Source organism: Pundamilia nyererei, unplaced genomic scaffold, assembly GCF_000239375.1.
Source record: "Pundamilia nyererei isolate P.nyererei 1_Seehausen unplaced genomic scaffold, PunNye1.0 scaffold00092, whole genome shotgun sequence".
In the NCBI taxonomy this organism is placed as follows: Eukaryota; Metazoa; Chordata; class Actinopteri; order Cichliformes; family Cichlidae; genus Pundamilia; species Pundamilia nyererei.
This window is the reverse complement of record NW_005187493.1, coordinates 1,839,000-1,859,926: the sequence shown is the minus strand read 5'-3', so window position 1 is coordinate 1,859,926 and position 20,927 is coordinate 1,839,000. Positions and strand designations below refer to the sequence as shown.

The following is a 20,927-nucleotide window of genomic DNA, read 5'->3' as shown; positions in this document are numbered from 1 at the left end:
TGCCAGTGAAAACAAAGAACCAAGGAAGACTACATTTCTCTCTTTCAAAAAACTTAAATTAAAATGAAAATCTGAATATGCGGTTGAAGCTCTACCAACGGTCTAGCTATATTACATTTTCTTTAAGTGTCATCCAGCAGCAGCAAGCTAAAGTGCACGTTTCTTATAAATGTGTACCAGTGCCTGTGACTGCTCAGGCCTTCAATCATATTCTGTGTACAATGTTTAGCCAGCTCTCCCCAAGGGACATAAACCTCTAGCCTGAGAACTGCAGGTCACGAGTTCTACTTCCTGTATGAGAACTAATAATAGCAAATTCACCCAAAGACACAGCTGAAGGATTTTTATTTAGAAAACAGATTCTCAAGTGGGTGTTTTTTTTTTTCTTTTCAACAAATGAGCAGAAGAGATGACTCTCTCCATCTGCCTCTACCTCCACAGACCTGTGCGAGCTAGGGCACACAGCTAATAAATACACACACACACACGCCTGTTTGAAGTCCAGGAGGCTGAGATATTGTGGCTGTCACCAAAGAAACACAGCATAACACATTCAGCAGCAGGTCTTACACGCTTCACAGTATAAACAGATAGCAGTTAGTGCTATGAGGAGGAGTGTCACGAGGAAGAGGGGAGATTAATTTGCTCCTCTTACCTCTGAACTTCTTCGGCGGGTTGTTGAGGTCCCCAGCATCAGGCTGGATGACGCAGCGGTCATCCACCAGGCTGTAAATACGGACACATGAAACATGTAAGCGCTATACATATAATAAGATCATATCCCAAGTTACCATGACAAAGCTGGCAAAGCCCCGAGCATAACAACCACAGCAGCAATGAGGAATAGTTAAGTTCACCTTTAAAGTTGTTTTTTTTGTTTTATTTTTAAACAAGACTCGAATAAGTATGTAATCATTTTCTTATCCTTCTATTATAGTGAGCTGAATGCTTATGAAGTTTGGACCATTTTAACAAAAATTTAATTATCTGCAATTAGGCCATTTTGATGTTTATATTTTTAGAGCTCACAATGAATCAATTGGTACAAAAAAATATTTAAACACTGCTTAATTTAAAAAGAAAAAGTACCAGTTGCAAGCTAATTTCAAAAACACTGCATCAGTTGAGTGTGTTTGATTAATAATTTTATAGCACAGCAATGATCGGAACATTTAAAAGGCCAGGAGGAACAGAGGGTTGATAATACTGAGACAGTCAAAGTGATCAACACCACATTTTCAGAACTACAACTCAGCATAACTGGTCAACATTTCTGCAGATGTACTAAGATTGCCATTGTTCTTGGATATCAGAGTCACTTAAATTCATCATTCCTGTGGGTTTGTGTTTAAGCTTACTGTGTATGTGCTAAACAGAGACTCGGGCAAAAAAGTATTTCCAACAAAAGCGTGTGCAAAAACTCTACCTTTGTTTCATGAATTATCTGGGATCGTTACATAGTTGCAGCATGTTTTAGCCTCCCCTTCCACAAAATAAGGAAATATTCTGGATTAAATGACCGGTGGCCGGACAGGAATTTCTGGTGACAAATTTAGCTTTCACTGGCTTAGAATAACACTTGTCTGGACACAGGCCAAATCCCACATCCACTTTCAGCCTTCTGAAGTTGCCCAAACAGACCTCACTGTTCCATCAGCCTGCACATCTCGAGGAACAAGACCGACTACAAAGGGCGAACATACCCATGCGTGTTAAGACAAATAACAGCAGAGTGCCAAATTAAAGGAAAAACTCGCACTTTTTCACCTCAAAAGTGAAGGCATTCAACTGCTCCACTATACTGTGGAAGCTCTAATCTCCCTGACCCCTTAGAATGAATACTAACTGCAAATCAACACAAAGTTGTTGCTGAAAATAACATGAATCACATGCGCTGACCTTTGCAGTTATCAGATTTAAACCTAATTTACTACGAGAATTAGCCTTTGGATCAACATGTTAGTCAGTTTTCAACACCAGTATTGTCAAAACACCAAATGAGGGAGTATGTTTTGGAAACACGGTGTTGCAGCCCTTCAGTGGAGTCTTACTGAATCAATGCTAAACTCTGCTGAAGTTAATCTGGCATCAAAACTCCTTACTGTTCTTGGGGGGGGGGTCCGTCACATGAGCATGCTTCACGCAACTTCGCTTTCACAGTGGTCAGTTATTAACACAAGTTTAATAGTTACACCTCTGCACAAACAGGACGGGTCCTGCTAAATACTCAATGCACACAGCAGCATTTCCCCCCCAAAAAAGAGGAAAAAGAAAAATGTAGCCTTTCATTTGCTCATATAGCCCCCTCCCCTCTGCAGCTGTTGACTTGGACTGCTATTTGAGTGAAGAAAAAGAGTTAATGTGTACAGAATTTTCTCAGTATGGTGTCTTACTTTAAGGGCAGTTGATCTGCTGCTGAGTTGGTGGTTATGCGTGGAGAGGATGGCTTCTGGCCAAAACCGTCATGACAATTTTCTAAATACATGTGCTAGCATGTGCGTGCGTGTGTGTGTCTATGTGGGAAGCACATGAACTCCAGAAAGGCCACAATGTCTCTATAGTGACTCAGTCTTCACTGTAGGTCATTCCATTTTTCATGAGCCAGGAGGGGAGGTCCAGGACACTGAGCAGATAGCCCTGATACCATTACTAATGCTAATGCTTGTGATTTCCTGATGGTTTATACCAGCAAAAACATTAATGCAAACTTTCTCTTGTTGCTTTGTTTAGATTCAGAACAAAGGGGAGAGGTTAAAAGCAGCACAACTGAATCTTACTGCGCTTGTGATATTTCTGTCATATCCTAAGGCCAGTATTTCAAGCAGTAAGCCAGTGTAAGTAAACCCAACAGACAGACCATATCAAAAATATGCATTTTACAAGTAAGGAGAATTGATGGAGGAAAATGATACATTAATGATGTGACTGTGTGGGCAAATGAGTGGCTTGCCAACAGTACCACCAGACCATTTATTGTCTTCTAACTCTACCCTTCCAACCCAGGCCTGCCCCAAACTTTAGCATAATCTGCATGTTTTTTGCATTTGTTGCAACAAATTACATTCACTACTTAATCCCATTCCGAGACCAAATGATGACCCTGTCGCTGCATGTAAGCAAACACGTGCATACACAGGCATCGGACTAAAGGGAAGAAATGTGCTTGTTCTCGACTTTGTCATCAAAATGGTTAACAGTTGCTACTACAAGTGTGATTTCCTCCCTTCCAAAAACTGCTGGCTCAGTATCATGATTGAGCAGCATTTTTTAAGAAAAGTGTGAAGTGGGCCCTCCACACAGGCACAGGGACATACCCTAGGGTGCTGATGAAACCATTGGTTGATCCCTCTGCATACAGGGAGCAGATGTCCCCAATGTGTAGGAAACTGGACATTTTGTCCGACATGTTTGGCACACAAGGGAGCACCTGTATAGGAGAAATTGGGAGAAAATATGGATATTATTAGATCATTTAATATAACATGCCTCTCATGGACACATACCATCATGCATTTATTCAGTATCCATATGCAAATTAGTTCCAAGTTAGAAGCAGTTTTCAGAGAGCGGGTTCCCTTGCAGGTGGAGACTACACAAACACAACTGTCAGGCTGCAAGGATTTGCATAGAGAGGAAGAGAAAATGTCTATTAGATGTTACTGTAGCCCCGCTGGTGTTGTGCTGCGCCTTACATGTTTAGGAGCTGCAGCTGCCAGCAAGGTTTATGCACCTGCAACAGGTCATGGCCACTGAAAGCTGATAGAGAGCAATGCAGGTCCCCTCCACTCAGGTTATCTGCCTGTGTGTTTTTCTTTTTTCTTTTTTTAAGCACTGCCTCTCACTGAGGTCGATAAAGCCCCATAACAAGTTATTCTGGTGGCTTTCCGACCGCCGTCTGTTGCAAGCCCGACCAAACGATCAACGATCACACAGCAAAAGTTCGGATCTTCTTCATCTAAGCACCGAAGCGCCAGCGAAACTTGAGAAAGCACATCCAGCCTTAGCATTGTAATCGCGGCTCACTATCGCATTGCTTCACAGCAGCCCGAAATCATTGTCGGTGTAAGATCCACCCGACCGTGATACAATCTTGTTGGGCTTCTCTTCAACAAAAATATTATTCACTAAAAAGCGCCACTTTTGAGCTCTGAGGGTTTTTTTTAACCATTTAAGGAGAACTAAATCCTTTTCCCCCCCTTTTCGCTGCGAGAAGATAGACATATGAAAGGAGGATGATGGCAAACTGCTCAAGTTAAGCTCTCAACTTTACCTCGGCTGTGCTCGGGTATTTAGCTTTCTCTGGGCCAGCTAAGAGAACATGACTGCGGTTCTCCTCTCCTCCGGGCCGGGGGATAACATCCAGGCGTCAGCGACTGTAATAATCCAGTTTTTTGACAGCTCGGACACCTTTCCGCGCCTCTCAGTGCTCCCGCAGCTTGTGCTCACTGAGGCAGGCAGGCACTGGCTGGTTGAACTGCCTGGCTCACTTCCACTTCTTCTTCTCAAGCGGCCGTAGTGTTGATAGCTGGGAAATGATGTCCACGTCGCCCCATCCTACCGCTAAGAAAATCTGAGCTGGGTTATCACTCCTGCTACTGCGCTGCCCAGATTTATACGAAGAAGTCTATTTTTATGTAAAAAAAAACAAAACAAAACAGAAAGGTCAAAAATCTGTGTGATTTTGGGCGAATAAGTCATTGAAGTGTATTTCAGATAAGCGATTGTATTAATATCATCATACACCCCCGGATGTAGCTGTATTTGCGAGCCGTGATCAGAATTTGCAGTGTTTTTGTGGATTAACAGAGTTTAGTCCACAGCAAACATTCACTTCTGGAAGGAAAGGGTTACGTTTTGTTACACTGTAGCCAGCTGACTGACCACGTGACTTTACGGAAGCAACAGTGTCAACATCATGCATGGACCCTGAGCTATGCCTTGGAAACAAACCATCAAAATGTTGCGTTATTTCACCTTATTGTTCATATTTGGATGTGTGAGCAAAGTGTTGTGTCTTCAGAGTTCATGTAGCGCAGAACCTCCAGGCCCGGAAAGAGCGGCGGGCTGCGGTTGTGATAAGCTGACTAGAGACGCTCCAACTGTGGATCCCTTGGACGAGGATGAGGGTAAAGCAGCTTCCACAGATCCTGATCTCAAATACTCCAAAGACGCAAATGACAGGACGAATCAGGTGCAGGACAATGAGCGGGAAACACAAAGTCCGGTATGTTGCGACTCCTGTTACAGAAGAAAAAAAACCCACCGCTATTTTGTGAGAGTGTGGAGATGAGGTTATGCGTGCAAAATGTCATAAAGTTGTTACCAAAGTCGAATCTAATCGTTCTTGGAACTATTAGGCCTCCCGAGGTTCCCATGCATAAGCAAGGCCTTGTAGCCAATCAGCTGCAACACAGATCTGTCGATTAACACCAAAACCAAGGGTTGCAAAATTGTGTCCACATATGTGCTAATTTTAGTTTTGTGTTTAAATAAACCATAACACCATGTGCTGTAAATATGACTTGAATGCAGAAGCAGGAAGTTTGACAGCCTAGCCTTTGTTTCCTGTAAGTTACCCTCTTAATATTGCACATTTGTGACACTCTGGTGTCATATTTTTTTTATTTCTACTAGTATTTCTATTATTTATAGGTGGCTAATAACTTAGATTTTTACTAGATATATTATAGATCTTCATTGTTTTATTGTGTTCTTTATTGGTTGTTATGATCTTGTAGCTCATAAGAGTTATTAATCCTGAATCTACATTCCAGTTTCTAGCACAGTTTGTTTGCATATGTAAATAAAAATTGTACTTGTTCCGTGCAGATGGTGCAGATTTCTGGAGGGGAGTTCCTGATGGGAACAGACAACCCAGGCATCCCCCCAGACGGTGAGGGCCCCCAGAGAATGGTGTATGTGGACTCCTTCAACATAGACATCCATGAAGTCACTAATCAACAGTTTCAGAGCTTCGTCCTTGCGACAGGATATGTGACTGAGGTTTTAAAAAATATTTAAAAATTAAACCGTATTTTTCTGTGAGTGGTTTTCATTATCCTGGTGTTGTTTTTTGCCCATAAAATCTGTGTCTTTTCTGATTTTTAGGCAGAGAAATTTGGAGACTCGTTTGTTTTTGAGGGACTTTTGAGTGAGCCAGTGAAAAGCCAAGTCACTCAAGCAGTAAGTGTACCACTGAGCAGGCGACTTACCTGTGCAGCTCACTTTTTACCTGCTACATCAGTTGTAGCTTTGAAGGAAGACATGTACAGGCTACATGTCATGCTTTCGATTTCACTGCACAAAACGAGCACACAGTCAAAGATGCGCTCTACATTAGTTTGCACTTATGCAATGATCTAACAAACTATTTATTGCTTACACATAGATATTGGTAGCTTGCAGGACTAGAGGTCCAAGTTCCCACACTATGTTTAGTAGACAACAGTAAATATAAAGTGTTGTAATAAATGTAACCTCACAGGCTTTCATGCTGTGTTTAGATGTCTGTAAATGTTTATGTGTAAAAAGCTTTTTTGTTCATATAAGTACATGTAGCTAAAGTTCCCAAAGGGAGTTTTTCTCTCCCACAAACAACACTGATGCTGAGCTAGGTCAAAGGTTTCATTTGAACCCCATGCTTTTCTCCTTTGAGTTCTCTATATCACATTTTCATCATGCCCACCTTGTGGCTATTTTATATGCCCTCAAACAAAGGTATGAGCAGTCCACCCTTTTTTTGAGCCACTTCTCACACTCTAAAATGTCCCAGTCACAAGAAAAGCACGCCAAATTTTCTGTTTTTGGCAGCAAAAGAGGAAACACAGGAGTCTTTATGCATGCTCTGAATCTGAGGACACAGTGGATCGGCTTTATTTTTTATGTCAGGGTCCCCACAACAGATGGAAAACCCTAATGTTAGCTTGCTGCTTGACGAAATGTGGCTAATTTGTTTATCAAACGCCCAGAGGCTTGATAATCCAGTTCTTCGGCATGTGACAGTTTCACCTACAGTCGTGTGCTTTGCAAAAATAAAAAATAAAAATATCATGCCAAATAGGAAGAAGCCTCAAAGCACCTCCTTCACAGAAAGTCACCTTAAACAGTTTTTACCTGTCAGCTGTAAAAGGTTGATGGGGGTACTGTCGTCACCCCGCTAGGTGGGCAGGCAGGTGGTGTGAATACACAAGTCTGTAAATGCAGTAACTTGATAAAGAAGTAATGTAGAAATTTTAAGTTGATGTTTTAGGTGCATTTACTAGGAGGCGGAGGGGTAGCACTGGCAGCTTCCAGTATTTTTTTTTTTTTTTTTTATGCACACAGGACTGAAGACTTTTACCACACTTCAGCAGCAACATGAGTCGATGAACTTTGGAGCGTGCTAAAGATAGTTTTTGTGGTTTTGGACAGAACATTTCCAAGAGATTGTTGTTTGATGCTTCCTGATGTTTCTAGTTTTCACTGTGTGTTCATTACATAACTACAGCTTGACGGGTTTACCTATAGAAGTCTTCTGTATGACCCTCAAACCTAGAGGCTTCCACACATTTACCCATATGGCACAATAACTTCACTAATTACTGCTAATTATTTCCCAAAGAGTCCCAGTTTGAAAGTTATACATTTGTTGGATTTTGGCAACAAAGTTCTTTATTCTAAAAGTGTGATGCTGTCATTAAAGTTACACATATTTTATTATAAAAGAGTGAGCCAAAAGTGAATGCAGTCCTTATATAATGTGTGACAGGTGAGTGCAATTAAGGACAAGCACCACACCCAATCAAAGGTGAGAGAACTAAACAAGGTGCATCTGGTGAAGTGAGTGGGTGGGTGGGCTGGGATGTGCTAAAAGGTGGGTCTTTACAACAATTATTGTGCACATGCATGTTCCTCTATAGCTATCTGAACCTAAAATAAAGTCATAAATGTATAAATGACCACTTTAATATAATATATCTCACATATTTACATTCAACATTTTAGATATATTAAAAATTAGCAGCACAGCATCAATATTAGCATCATGACAAATGTTGTTCTTGGGAACTGTAAGCTGCTCCAGTCAAATAATATTAAAATAAATAAGGCAGCCTTTGACAGGGATTGCATTTTATAAATGCAGCACAGTATGTTTTATTCATTTAAATAATTACATTTTAGTTTTAACCCAGCACCTTCAGAGAGCACGTTTTTGTCTTTAGCTGGACGTGATGATTTATACTACAACTGTTTAAGAGTGTTGAAAATGGCCTGTTGTTTGAGGGGTTGCACATCAGTGGGCTTTGCAAGAGAAAAACAGAAAAGAAAGTGTGAAAAGCATAATGCGGTCAGTAACAACTGTTACTACCATTTGTTGTTAGGTGGCCGCTGCCCCTTGGTGGCTTCCAGTCAAAGGAGCCTCCTGGAGGCACCCTGAGGGCCCAGACTCCAACATCACAGACAGGTAGAAAAACTCTCTTTTACTAAAAACTTCGTAATGTTTTCAATAATACGCTCCACATTTATATAAAACACCTATCAAGCATCAAACCTTCACTCTTCTTTTATTTATGAAAAGCTGATAAGAGCTCAGTAAATTACTTTAAATCTGTGTTTTTTAGGCTCCATCATCCTGTTTTGCATGTCTCGTGGATAGATGCTGTTGCCTACTGCTCCTGGGCTAACAAGAGACTCCCTACAGAAGCAGAGTGGGAGTATGCCTGCAGGGGTGGCCTGAAAGACAGGTAAGATGTTAACTGATGATGATGATGATGATGCATCATAATCAGAAAACACATTATTGATCCATGTAGGGAAACTGCTTTGTTACAGTTGCTTAACACACAGTTTATAAGAGGGGGAAATACTAACAAACCTCTAGTCTGAAATGTGCATTGAAAAATGGGAATAATAACAACGTATGACCAAAGTGAGCAGAAGATTCATAAGCACAAATGCAAAAGGAACTTTTCTGTGAAAGATGTTTGAAAATGTGCATTTCCTACATGAAATATGTCTCAGATTACTTTCCTGGTATACCACGCCTACATTTAGACTTTATCCATGGGGAAACAAGTTGAACCCTAAAGGACAACACTTTGCTAACCTCTGGCAGGGAGACTTCCCCACACACAACTCTGGAGAAGATGGGTATATCAAAACTTCACCGGTAAGAGACACAAGCAAGAATGAAGAAATGCCATAATTATGGGTGTGTTGAGGGATCTCATATTTCAGGTTTAGTCAGAAAAAGTTTGGCCCAGGAAAATACTAGACATAATTACGAATTCCAAAGCTCGATGAAGTCACAAAAGAAGCTTGCAGCCTTGAGAGATTACATAGATTACAAAAAGACAACATAAATCCAGTCTTTCTTAACAGAGGCAACTTCATAGTTCCAATTCTAGTATGAATCCTGAATATCCGATTTCTGTGTGAAATCTTTAAGAGTATACGGTGTTGATGTAAAATGATATTCTAATCTGCATTATGTCACCTTGTTAGGGTAAAAGGCAGTCACTGATGTTGAAGTAATAGGGGAACTTGAGCTCAGCTAAGAAATCCCTTTAGTTGTCCAGCGGGTTTAGAGGTTTGATTTGTGTTTCAACATTCTGCTTTCTGCATTAAGATAACAAAGCTTTTCAGTTTCCATCTACCATGTAAATGCCCAGTCTTTTTTCCAAGAATGTCACTGAACCCATCAAACCTGTAAAGTCAACCTTCAGCTTCACTAACTTGACACTTTTTTTTGTTTACGTAACTTAAAAATCTGTGCATGTGTAAATAAACAATTTTCTGCAGTCATCTTTTTTGCAAGTTATTTTAACAACAATGAACAGTATCTTACTATAAAAGAAAATCTCTGTCTGTGTGTTTGTTCCTTTGTCTACAAACTCCTTCTATACTGGGAGGAGTTAAGCAACCAAAATAAGTTTAAAGATTCTTATCTATATCAGATATTATAGTGTCATCATGTTTTCTAGAAACTACTTGGCAAGGGGCTAAAATGACCCGTTTTATGCATTTAAAACCTATAGCGCCTCATAATAGTATCATATCATTGGTATTTCATGTCTAATTTATGTTCACAAAAGTTGATATAGTTTTTATTATTTATGTATTTATTCATTTTATTTTCTCACTGTGATTAAGGATATCAGTTTGTCAGCAGCACTAACAGGCCAAATAATACTGTAGCATTAGCGATTACCATAATATACTGTGTGTACCATTGAAAGACACAAATATTCATGCACAATAGTTTCTTCAAGCCACAGGGCTTAAATATCCTTTAGATAGATAGATTAGACTACTTTTAGAATTAGTGTAGAATTTAGAAATTAGAAATGATAATATTAACAATAATGTATTTTTAAAAACATTGCAGTAAAGTGACAGTAGTGCCCTTATACCCTACAGGTGATGTCCTTTCCTCCCAATGCTTTTGGTCTGTACGACATGGTGGGGAATGCATGGGAATGGACAGCAGACTGGTGGACTGTGCATCACACCACGGCCCCGCAACGCAACCCAGTAATGGCAGATTACATTCAGGCTTTTGTAATTGTCGTGGGTGTTGATTTTTTCTTTTTCTGTAATTATTATCTACCATTGCTCTCTTTCAGACGGGGCCTCCCTCGGGCAAAGATAAAGTGAAGAAGGGAGGGTCATACATGTGCCACAGGGTATGAAAAAAATTATGTTAAACATCCAGTTTTTTAAATCTGAAATTTAAAACGTGGTTAATTATTTATTTGTTAAATATACCAAGGGCCTCACTCACTGGGATTTTGTGGGATTTTTTGGAATAAAGTGATCAGTGAAAGTAAAGCGGTTCTGGCTGTTGGAGAAACCATGTTATTGTTGGAAACACTGAATCCAGACAACTGATATTAGCATTTCTAAGAGGAAGTAGGGTAGCTCTCTGCTCTCTGTTACTCTCCACCTGTGGGATAACAAAGGGATAGATGTATTCATTCTTTCCTTTCTGGTTCATGGGGCTTTTGATGCTAGTGACAGCCTTGTCACATGTTGACTGGCCACAGTTTTCTTCTTGTTTCACATTATACTTACACATGTGAGGGACCCGAGAGGTCAGTGATTGGAGACTGTGCATAAGCAGGCTGTCTACAAGATTAATATCAGTAGTCTTGACTATCAAACAGTAAAATATCACAACGCAGTGTCTGTTACTGACATTATTCAGTTCATTCACAGTACATTTCCCCCCCGTTCCCCCCCTTTTTCAGTCTTACTGTTACAGGTATCGCTGTGCAGCAAGAAGCCAAAATACACCGGACAGCTCAGCTTCTAATCTTGGTTTCCGCTGTGTTTCTCAGGGGAAACGATAATCTCACCTGCTTGTCTTAAACACACTTTTACTGAAGCTGCAACAACCCGTTGTTGACTATGCAGGAAGGACATGCAACCTGTGATCTGTGATCTCATTGCCAAACATCTGAATATGATGGACAGTAAATCTTCTCTACTATGATATATGTTCACAGTATTCTCACTTTTTATAGTTTTTCAGATGTTTTCATAAGAAATGAATGGAAAAGCTTTCTCTGGCCACCTTTGAGCACTGGTGGGAAAAATATTAATAATTCAAGTTACTGTACCTTTCACTGGAACAGATTAGTGTGTTTTTTTTTTTATTGTTGCCATTATCAGCTAAAAGCTGGTTCTGCTGAAAGTAAATCTTAATGTACAGAAAATGACTTTGCTGTAAAATCATTATAGAAACTTGTACTTTTTTTGCTCAAAATCACTGTTTCATATATTTCCATTATAAAGTTGTTGTAATAAAGCAGTATTTCCTCTTTTTTGTATGTTGTATTAGTTATGTACTGAAAGTAAAAGCTTTGATAAAAAGCCATATTAAACATGATTAGTTTTAATATGTAGCATCCACCAGAGGGCAGCACACATTCACGTCTATCTGTGGAACTGAGAGCTTAGAGTACCGTTTATTAAGACATGAAATTCAGAGCCTAAATACAGCATGTGTCATCAACCACTAATACTGTTAATCTAAAGCAAACAGATGCAATTCTAATGCCAAAGAGTCACAGAAAACTCCCAAAGTTCTGTAAAAGAATCAAAATGTTATTTATTTTAACGTGTTTAGTATACATGTTGCATGTGAAAATAATAAACTAAGCAGCCAACAAATGTCTAGCCAAATAAAAGAATGAACAAAAAGTCAAAAGGCTTCTAGTGCACCTTAAGGAAAAAGAAGTCAAAAGGTACTTATCAAACATTTGCATTTCTAGCATTTAACATCACATTTATCTGCAACCTAAAATCCTAATATCTTGCGCTGTAAATTAGAAAGTTCAAAGATATAGTTGATACAACATTACTGCACAATTGCTAACATTCAGTAGACAGTTTAACAAGTCTAAACCCCATTGTCAGCTTCGAAGTTTGTACAAACTCCTTTATCTATCAGTGCGCAACAGATTAACTGTTTTACAAAACCGAGAAAGAAACATTTCTAGTAATGCTGGAAGAAGTTCATCGACCCTGCTGCTGTAGAAGCTTCCCAAAAATAAGTGAGTCAAAAATGTACCACAGAAACAGAGCAGAGCAACTAAGACAACCTGGAGGCTAACTACAGCTGCCATCTTGGAAAGTCCAGAACGTTAGAAAGAATCAAACAAAGGCGATACGCTATACTAATAAAAATCCTGCACTTGATCACTCTGCCTCTTATTAGCAAAGCTGAGAATACAAAAAAATTGAAACTTTAGTCAACTTTTGCCCCAAAATGGCAAAAGTGTGTCGTTGTGCTGCTGGAGACAATAAATCCTCAGTGAATCCTCACCACATGTAATAACTGCGTGTGGTGTCCACAGGAGAGGGTTTTCCCTCTGTGCTCCCATCTTTGTCCTTCTCACCGTCAGCCTCCCATAAGTTAATGAGTGGAGGGTAGAGCTCGTTAAGTGGAATGGAGGATGTCTTCAGCATGTATTTCTTCAAGGAGTGGTGGTAATTTTTCCTCTTCCATCTTCGGGCCATGTAGATGCCCACAGTGGCCAGACTGAGGAAGAGCAACATGGTTGACATGACAGCTAGCACAGCTGCGCTTGGGTGCTGGTCTGTCAGGTCCAGGGCAAAGGTAGCGCTACGTGTTGTCACATTAACGCAAGACTTGTGTGTCTGCAGGTGGATGTTGGAGACAGTGAGACATACCTCGTACTCGGTGGCAGGTTGAAGGTGCGTGAGGTTGTACTCGTGGACATCTACAGGGACACGGGCTGTGTAGGTGATGTGTGGATTGTCAATCTTCATGGTGGCCGAAGCCCACTTCAGGTTCGAGGACATGACATTAGAGTTGACTTTCCAGGACACCAAGATGGAGTGTGACTCCGTCTGCTTGACATAAATCTTCATCACCTGAGCGCTGTCGAGCAGGGTTCCATTTATGCGGATGGTGGCGACCCGTGTGTCGGCCCCTTCAGTGTTCTGGGCCACGCAGGTGTAACGACCAGAATCTTGCACCTGCACGTGAGAAAGCCGCAGGGTGCCTTCGCTGCTCAAGTGATAGCGCTCTGACACAGTGTCCATTGTGATTTTGTTTCCAAGAGGAGTCACCCAGTATATATCTGGATTTGGTTCAGCCATTGCCCGGCAGTCCAGGCTCACGCTCATGCCCAGCTCTAGATTCAAGTGGCTGGGAAAGGTTTCATGGGATATAAGGGGAAGACACTGCTCCGTTGACTCCAGCAGCCTGAACTCTCTGACTCGTTGACCTCTAAATTCTGGTGGGGAGGTGCACAGCATAGTCAAGGGCTCCATGAAGCGCACCGTGGTCCTGTTGGAATTCATCCACTGTATGACACAATCACACCGCAATGGGTTGCTGTGGAGACTGATCTCCCGCAGATTTGGCAACACATCCACAGTTTGCTTGTAAAGGGCAGTAAGAGCATTATTATTAAGCATCAGACTCTCAAGGGATGGCATATCCCTGAATGCAAACCTGTGGATATAAGACAGCTTCGGGTTGTTGGTTGCCTCTAGTTTAGTCAGTTCTGGGAGGTTGTCCATAGCATAACGGTCAATAGACACTAACTCCATCATGTTGTTGATGCCCAGCTCCTTCAGACGTAGCATGTTTCTGAAGTCTCCTTCTTGAATTTTCTGGACTGGATTCTTGTTTAAATCCAAGAACTTGAGATTGGGAACTTTCTGAAGGGCCAGTTGGGGGATACTGACCAATTTGTTGTCATAGAAAGAAATGCTCTCCAAATTATCTAAACCTACAAATGCATCGGGTGGAACATCAGTGAGATCCATTCCAGCCAGAACCAGACTTCTCAGCCTTACTAGGGGCTTGAAGTTCATGTCTAGGAGGCCAATAACTGGATTCTCCCCAATCATGAGAATCTCAAGATTGGGTGTTTCTTCAAACCAGCGGCTATCTATGACATGGAGCCTGTTGGAGTTAAGGTGGAGGCGCAGCAGACTGTGCAGTCCTGCAAATGCTCGAGGGGAGATGGAGCTTATCTGGTTGTGGTTGATGTAGAGCTCCTGAAGGTTGGAGAGGTTTTGCAGGCAGTGGTCTGGCAGCTGCGTGATCTGGTTCTCCTCTAGATGCAGGGTGGTCAGGTGGTTCATGCTTGTGAGGCCGACAGCTTCCACAGTGCTAAAGTTGTTTTGGGATAAATCTAGCTCCGTCAAGTTAAACAGTACCTCCAGCTCTCCGCTGGTACGAGAGATGGCGTTGCTTTGGAGCAGTAATACTTGGGTATCCACTGACAGGTTGGTAGGGATGTGTGTTAGCCTTAAATCATTGCAATCCACTGTAGTTGCCTCCTTGTAGGTTGACTGAGGGGTGAACCAAGGGCGGATCTCGCAAACACACAAATGAGGGCAATCTTTGCCGTGTGCCGGTGACAGAAAGCAAAGAAGCAATCCTATGCACAACCAGATTAGAGGAGGCCAAGGCTGACAGCTGAGCGCCATGTTGTCTCCTCTCCCTGCTCACAAAAGGCTTAAACGAGAGGCAGCGTTTGGGAGGAGGATATAAGGGTACGATTAATAAGCATTAGTCTCCTTTGTAGCTAGCTGCTGTAGGTTGAGAATAGTGATTTCTAACCAAGAGGACGGAGTTTGCAAAAGACAGGCAGGACAGGCATTAGATCCAAACTTCAACTTGAGGTTTTGACCTGAAAAAGAAAAAGAGTAAAGCAGCTGTTAAGGCATATAAGTAACTGGGGGGGGAATTGAAAAACGGCATAACAGAGTGAAGTGAGAAAGTAATGAGTTCATTATTAATTTCAAGATGATGGAAAAAAATGAGACACGTCACATTTCCATAGCAGCACCTCACAGATGTTTAGGGATATTTAAAATGATGTGTCTAACAGGGCAGAAAGAATCTGTCAAATTCATGTGGTTCCCCTTGAGTCACATAGGAATTTATCATCATTTTAAATTGTAGCTCACACATCCAGACATAACTGATAATAAGCAGAAGTGTGTTTAATTAATTTGAGATCTTGAAATGAACTTCAGCTGAAACAAGTCATCCCAAAGGACTGCTTGAAATTTGCTCTTGAGCGAGGCACTCTTTATTTACATGTAAAGCTTTAGTGTTACAGCAATGAAATCACAAGGCATTGCAACGTATTTAAAATCTTGCTCCTCCTTCACTAAAACTGCCATTTTACCCAAGCAGGTTAACTAACAGGGAGAAAGAGGCAACATTTTTAGACTGAGCACTACACTTTTCAGCACGTAGGATGATAGGTTTGTTTTTGCCTGTGCCTCCTTGATGTATCTGTCTCCTTGGAGATTATGAAAATGTTTTCTCTCGCTCTCTCTCTGGTTTGGTTAGATTATCTGCATACCAGCTTAGTTTCAGTTATCCTCTTCAACGAGCGAGCAGGGTGGGAGCAGCCGGCAACTCTGGCTGTGAGCCCATTACACAACAGGCTTAATATACTGGGAGTGAGTGCTCTTCACTGTTAATCACTCACTGCTTATGATAAAGACCCATGGTAGGCAGTCACAAAAAAAGTTTGAGCTGTGGGCCCGCTGTATAACTGTGCACGTCCAGGTTTGTTGAGATTAAGATGAGCTGACTGTCATCCTGAGCCACCAGCGCATTTTTAAGATTTTATGCTTTTTTGCTTTTGTTCTACAGTCTGATGTCACCCAGTCTGACAAATATTACTAAGAATGACCGGCACAGACAAGCAATATGAGTGTTGAGAATGAGGAACTGCTGTCAGTTTCTTTGAACAAATAAAAAGAATTCCTCTATACTGTTACAAACTAGAAAAATAACATTCTTCTTTTAGCTAGTTTTGCACGTGCAGACACTGTATCTTGTCTGTATGTGAGGTTGTGTTTGTGTCTATGTGTCGGTACGCATCCTAAACAACTGAAAGGAAATCTCCATTTATTCCTATAATAGAAGACAGAGAAATGGGAAAGCAAAAGAGGCTCTTGGCTTTCTTTCACTAAAACAAACAACTGCAGTTTCAGCTTCCAGTGTGACTAACACTAACGCTTGTTTTGATCCTCACATACTGAGGTTGAGTTTGTGCATGCGTGTGTGTGTGTGTGTGTGTGTGTGTGTGCGAGATGGGTAACATTTATTTCAGATCGTAAGTAGCAGGTTCCTCAGATATTAACATAAAATAGATACAGATTGTTTTCCCTCACCTTTCGTATGGTGTCTGTTCACGCTTTGCGATGTGTTGACAGATTCTCGCTGTTTTTCCCTTAACATCGCATACACCATAATGTAAAAACTGCTTGACAGATACAGAATAAAAGCCTGTGCCATGTCGAGAAATAAGTTGTTTCTAGAAATTGAAATGCAGCAGAGGAGAGGAACTGCACATACAAAAAAAAGGCAAATTCAGTCAAATAGAGGAAATATATCAGAGAACGTTTAAGCATTAAAGCTTCAGCGCTCACCCCAGTTTCTCAAAAGAATTCATATGCTACCTTGGATCAGGTGGCTGATCTCTGCAGTGACCTGGTCACACACTATCCGATCCAATGATTCTCTCAGTGTGACTAAAGTGAGGCAGCAGGAACGTGTGCCTACTATTCATAGATCCTGATTAGAAAACTCTGAACATGTGGCTTCTCCTTCTGCTTTTAATCATCCATCATTTAAATAATCCAGTCATATGTTCTTCATTTTAATTACTTGCCTATAAATATATGTAGAAATCTCCTCGATAACACATTTATCTGTCCTCTCTCTCTTGCTCCATGTGTTGCGTTGCTCGGGTATTAAATTGGAGAAGACAGGAGGAGTGATGTTTGTTTTCATGCTGAGGCCATAAAACTCAGACACCTGCCACTAGGTTTCTGGCAGCCTGGCAACACTGTGGGAGTCAGCATCCGGTCCCCACCTATGTCTTGCTGTGTGTACGTGTTGACCTTATTGACCCTGGGAAGTTTTGTTGGGCACATATGCTCTTTTTCACTGGTAGTTTGCTTCATAATGATTGCAGTACACAAATTTACACGTACACTCTCTCCGCTCAACCCACACACACACGTATTGTTGGCCACGGACCAGTTCTGCTGAAGTGATTGGAATGGCTTCCCACCTGTTCATAGCATCGAGCCTTTGCTGGTCCAGTGCTAAGCCATGCAGCCTGCTGCTCTGACCCCCTGCTCACTGCTACTCTTACTAACGTGTTTGAATGATAACTTTAATCTATGTGCATCGCTTTTTTTGCATACATTGTGTCAGAGTGTTATGGCCTTTAATGCACATTCTTACAGTTTTCTACACAGCTTGTGTGTTCTGTGCAGTCTTATAGACTGCTTCTGTAACTGAGAAGCTCCACATACAACTTCCTCATGATAACTATATATTCTGTAGTTGGCAACACACTTCAGTCTCACAATTTAAACTGCAACAGAGGACTTGTAAAGTCCTACCAGATCATATCAACAAGAGGGTGGGTGGTGGACAACTTTATGAACTTTTGTTTTCACTGCTCTCAGGGATGCAGCAGAGATTCGGTTTGAGATATAATATAATACACTCACTGCCACAGCAGGGCTGCACCTCTTGGGTACGAGCACCTTTATGCTGAAAATCTATTGCTAATCACTCGGCTGTGGCAGCAGAGAGCACAGATATTGTATGAAACATATTTCTTCTTATATTTGGATCTACACTTTCACACAAAATACATTTTTCGTCCCATCGCAACACATCCCCCGACACATACCCGTCCTTGCCTATTCTTATTTGACTTGCTGATTTTTACATGCATGCATACTCAGAACACTAGAAGGAGGAAGAAAAATCCTTCAGTAGCTCGGCATTATCCAGCTGACTGTCTAAACTGAAGGCTCAAGCTGAGGGATTTACTCTCACAGCACACCCAGTAGTTATGAGGTTTTAATCCAAGTTCACATTATATATATAAAATGCGTCAACAACCATCTACAATTGGTCTGCACGGAATCTACAATTGGTCTGCACTTGGTTCAGCTGAACCTTCAGAGGTTCATTGGCCCTGAGGGTCCGAAGCATGACAGCAGGATGTAATTGCGGCACATAACAAAGTTTGTCTGTTCTATGTTAAGGCTCCATAAATCTATTTATAAGACATTTTCTTTGGACAATACAAGTGGCGAGATAATGAGAGCCCCTGAAGGAAAACAGACCTGCAATCAGATGCAGGATCATTTCTCTTTAGATCTGCGGCGTGCAAGTCTTTATGGGTGCACCTGGCAGTCGTTGTTTTCAATCACAGACATTAAAGAGGTGATTTGAAAACACTTTGATTGAATAAAAATCATGACACTTGTGTTGTTTTATGAGTAATTTCAGTTCATTTGATTTTACGCCCTTCTAAGAATTGCCGCTAATATTATATTTCACCATATGCCCCTGGCACAGCCAGGAGGGACCTCACTTGATAGCGCACCACATCATTTTTCACAGGAGGCAATTCTTTCACCCATCTGTTTCTGGGGCCCGTTTCACTGGGTGCAAAATGTGAGCAGTGTTTCTGTATCAGCAGCCACACAACAGGCTCACAGACATGCCATCACCATGGCAACGGCTATGCCACCGGCATTTGTTCCATAACCAAAGATATGAGAAGACAGCTATTAGTGCCATCAGGCAGCGAATGAAATATGCCAGTAAAAACTTGGGCTGGTGCAATAGAAACCCACTGGTATGATTAAACAGCCAACCATATGTGCAAGGAAAACACTGCCCTCGCAGAGGAACCAATAAATAAAACTATACTTTGCACATGCATCACCATACGCTGTATTATAATAAGACACTTATTCATTTACTAATGCTTCGAGTTTGCCATGACAAACAGCATCAATCCAGAGCTGTAATGTGGCACTGAAACCTAAGCAATGCCGCCTGATGTTTTCTTCATGTCCTCACTGTGCTGGCCTGCCTGAGAGACATCCTGTTTCTGCTCCATTAGTATGCAAGTGTCTCACTTCACATCACAGAGGGCTTTGGTGCAGCTGCTGATTGCAGAGGTGTAGCTGAGAGGGATGCATGTCCAACCAGTCAGGAAAAAGACAGAGCGCAAAGAGAGAGAAGGTGGAGAGCTCGAAGACTACAGGAGGAGCTGAAAACGCCACAGGACTCAAGGAGCAATGACAAAATCGAATAGTATGTATGGAATCACGGAAAAGTACGCTGCATGATTTCTTCAGAATCCACTGAAGGTTAAAAGTCGCAGAGCAGCAAATTGTCTCTGTATTTCCATTTACCGCAAATCCATACAGGAGGCTTATTTCCCTGTGGAATAGAGATGGATCTTGACACAATTTTTCTTCTTTGGCTTTTTTTTTTTTTTCTGTCCCTTTTTTTTTGTCCACACTGTCCCTCTCCACCTCAGCTCTCCTTAAAGTTGCAGCGTGTGTGAAAAGCCAATATGTTGTCATTGGAGTATCGATTAATCATAGTGACATGCCAAGGTCTCTAATCTCTGGGGAATCCCTATTTGGAAAGACTCAGAGGTCAAGGGAAATTAACTTTCTCTGTTTAAATTGACCTACTGCACAGAGCAAAGAAATCGTGCCAATATTAATTCTTTTGAGTGGAATTTTAGGAAATGTGCTTCTTTATTATGTGTGAGTTTACATGTGGGAAGGGACAGTGAAGACTGCATGTGTACAATAAAAATGTTGTGAATGAATGTGGTTTGCATCGAATGGACAATAAGTCTTCACAAACTTAGTTCATTTACTATTTCTTATTTTTACCTACATTTTCAGTGTTTTAGTTTGTTTTTAATGACATACTTAATCTTTAAATTGACCGAGCATCATATTTTATTTTAAAAAGGCTTTTTAAAGTACTATGTAGAGTGGGAAAAAACATATACTGATAATGAAATAAAATAAAAACACTCATTCAGTCGCAACAAAACGACAAGACCTTTAATGGCTCATTGCGTTCCCATGTTTGAATTCACATCACACTCTCAAAGGAATAAGGTCAAGCTGTTGACACCCGCAACTCCCCTCCACCACTGTGGGAACTGCAGCTCCAGAACATGCTGCAGCGGTAGCCCTATGGCGCACAATGGCGCACAGACACACCAAGTCGTGTCTTTGTGTCGGTATTTTCTCACACTCCCTGTTACCAGCTGAGGAGATACGTCACTGTGCATTGTTGATGCTAAGATTCGGGTGGGGGGTCCACAGCTTTCATATCACTGGCTTGTTGGGCGACTACACAAAGTTGTGTGCTTGCATTTGCTGGAAGATTGGCAGTGTGCAAATCATGCACAATCTTTTTGTCTGTGTAAACAAGATGACAAAACTCAACCAGACGTTTGTAATAAACAGTTATGATCCTCAACCCTTGGTGCCGCATTAGTGATCTCAGTAACAGGTGCACTGTAATGCAGCAGCTGAAACAACAGAGCCAACTTGACAAAGGTGACCTGAACAATGCAGACCCCCCCCCC

General features: G+C 41.3%; 3 protein-coding genes across 8 annotated transcripts in view; 1 reads left to right on the top strand and 2 right to left on the bottom strand.

Moving 5' to 3' along the window:
* The window catches only part of LOC102200029 (inositol 1,4,5-trisphosphate receptor type 1), a 72,660-nt gene extending 68,069 nt beyond the window's left edge, over positions 1-4,591 (bottom strand). For all 4 annotated transcript variants that reach the window (XM_013912515.1, XM_013912516.1, XM_013912517.1 and 1 more), the window contains exons 1-3: positions 4,271-4,591; positions 3,315-3,427; positions 656-726 (exon numbers count right to left, since the gene is read on the bottom strand). In XM_013912515.1, the coding sequence (XP_013767969.1) occupies positions 656-726; positions 3,315-3,406 (163 nt within the window). In that variant the 5' untranslated portion in view covers positions 3,407-3,427; positions 4,271-4,591. The remainder of the gene's footprint in view (positions 1-655; positions 727-3,314; positions 3,428-4,270) is intronic.
* Positions 4,592-4,868: 277 nt separating this feature from the next.
* Positions 4,869-11,801, top strand: sumf1 (sulfatase modifying factor 1). The gene is made up of 9 exons (XM_005739597.2): positions 4,869-5,224; positions 5,830-6,003; positions 6,109-6,183; positions 8,361-8,443; positions 8,601-8,723; positions 9,034-9,148; positions 10,399-10,512; positions 10,605-10,664; positions 11,229-11,801. Exons 1-9 carry the CDS (start codon positions 4,934-4,936, stop codon positions 11,328-11,330), a joined length of 1,137 nt encoding a protein of 378 aa, XP_005739654.1. The 5' UTR covers positions 4,869-4,933; the 3' UTR covers positions 11,331-11,801.
* A 277-nt stretch (positions 11,802-12,078) lies between these two features.
* The window catches only part of LOC102199392 (leucine-rich repeat neuronal protein 1-like), a 10,286-nt gene continuing 1,437 nt past the window's right edge, over positions 12,079-20,927 (bottom strand). For 2 of the 3 annotated variants that reach the window (XM_005739592.2, XM_005739593.1), the window contains exon 2: positions 12,079-15,155. In XM_005739592.2, the coding sequence (XP_005739649.1) occupies positions 12,805-14,952 (2,148 nt within the window). In that variant the 5' untranslated portion in view covers positions 14,953-15,155 and the 3' untranslated portion in view covers positions 12,079-12,804. Of the gene's footprint in view, positions 15,156-16,917; positions 17,003-20,927 lie in introns of those variants that run through there. The other variant, XM_005739594.1, reaches the window with a different exon arrangement.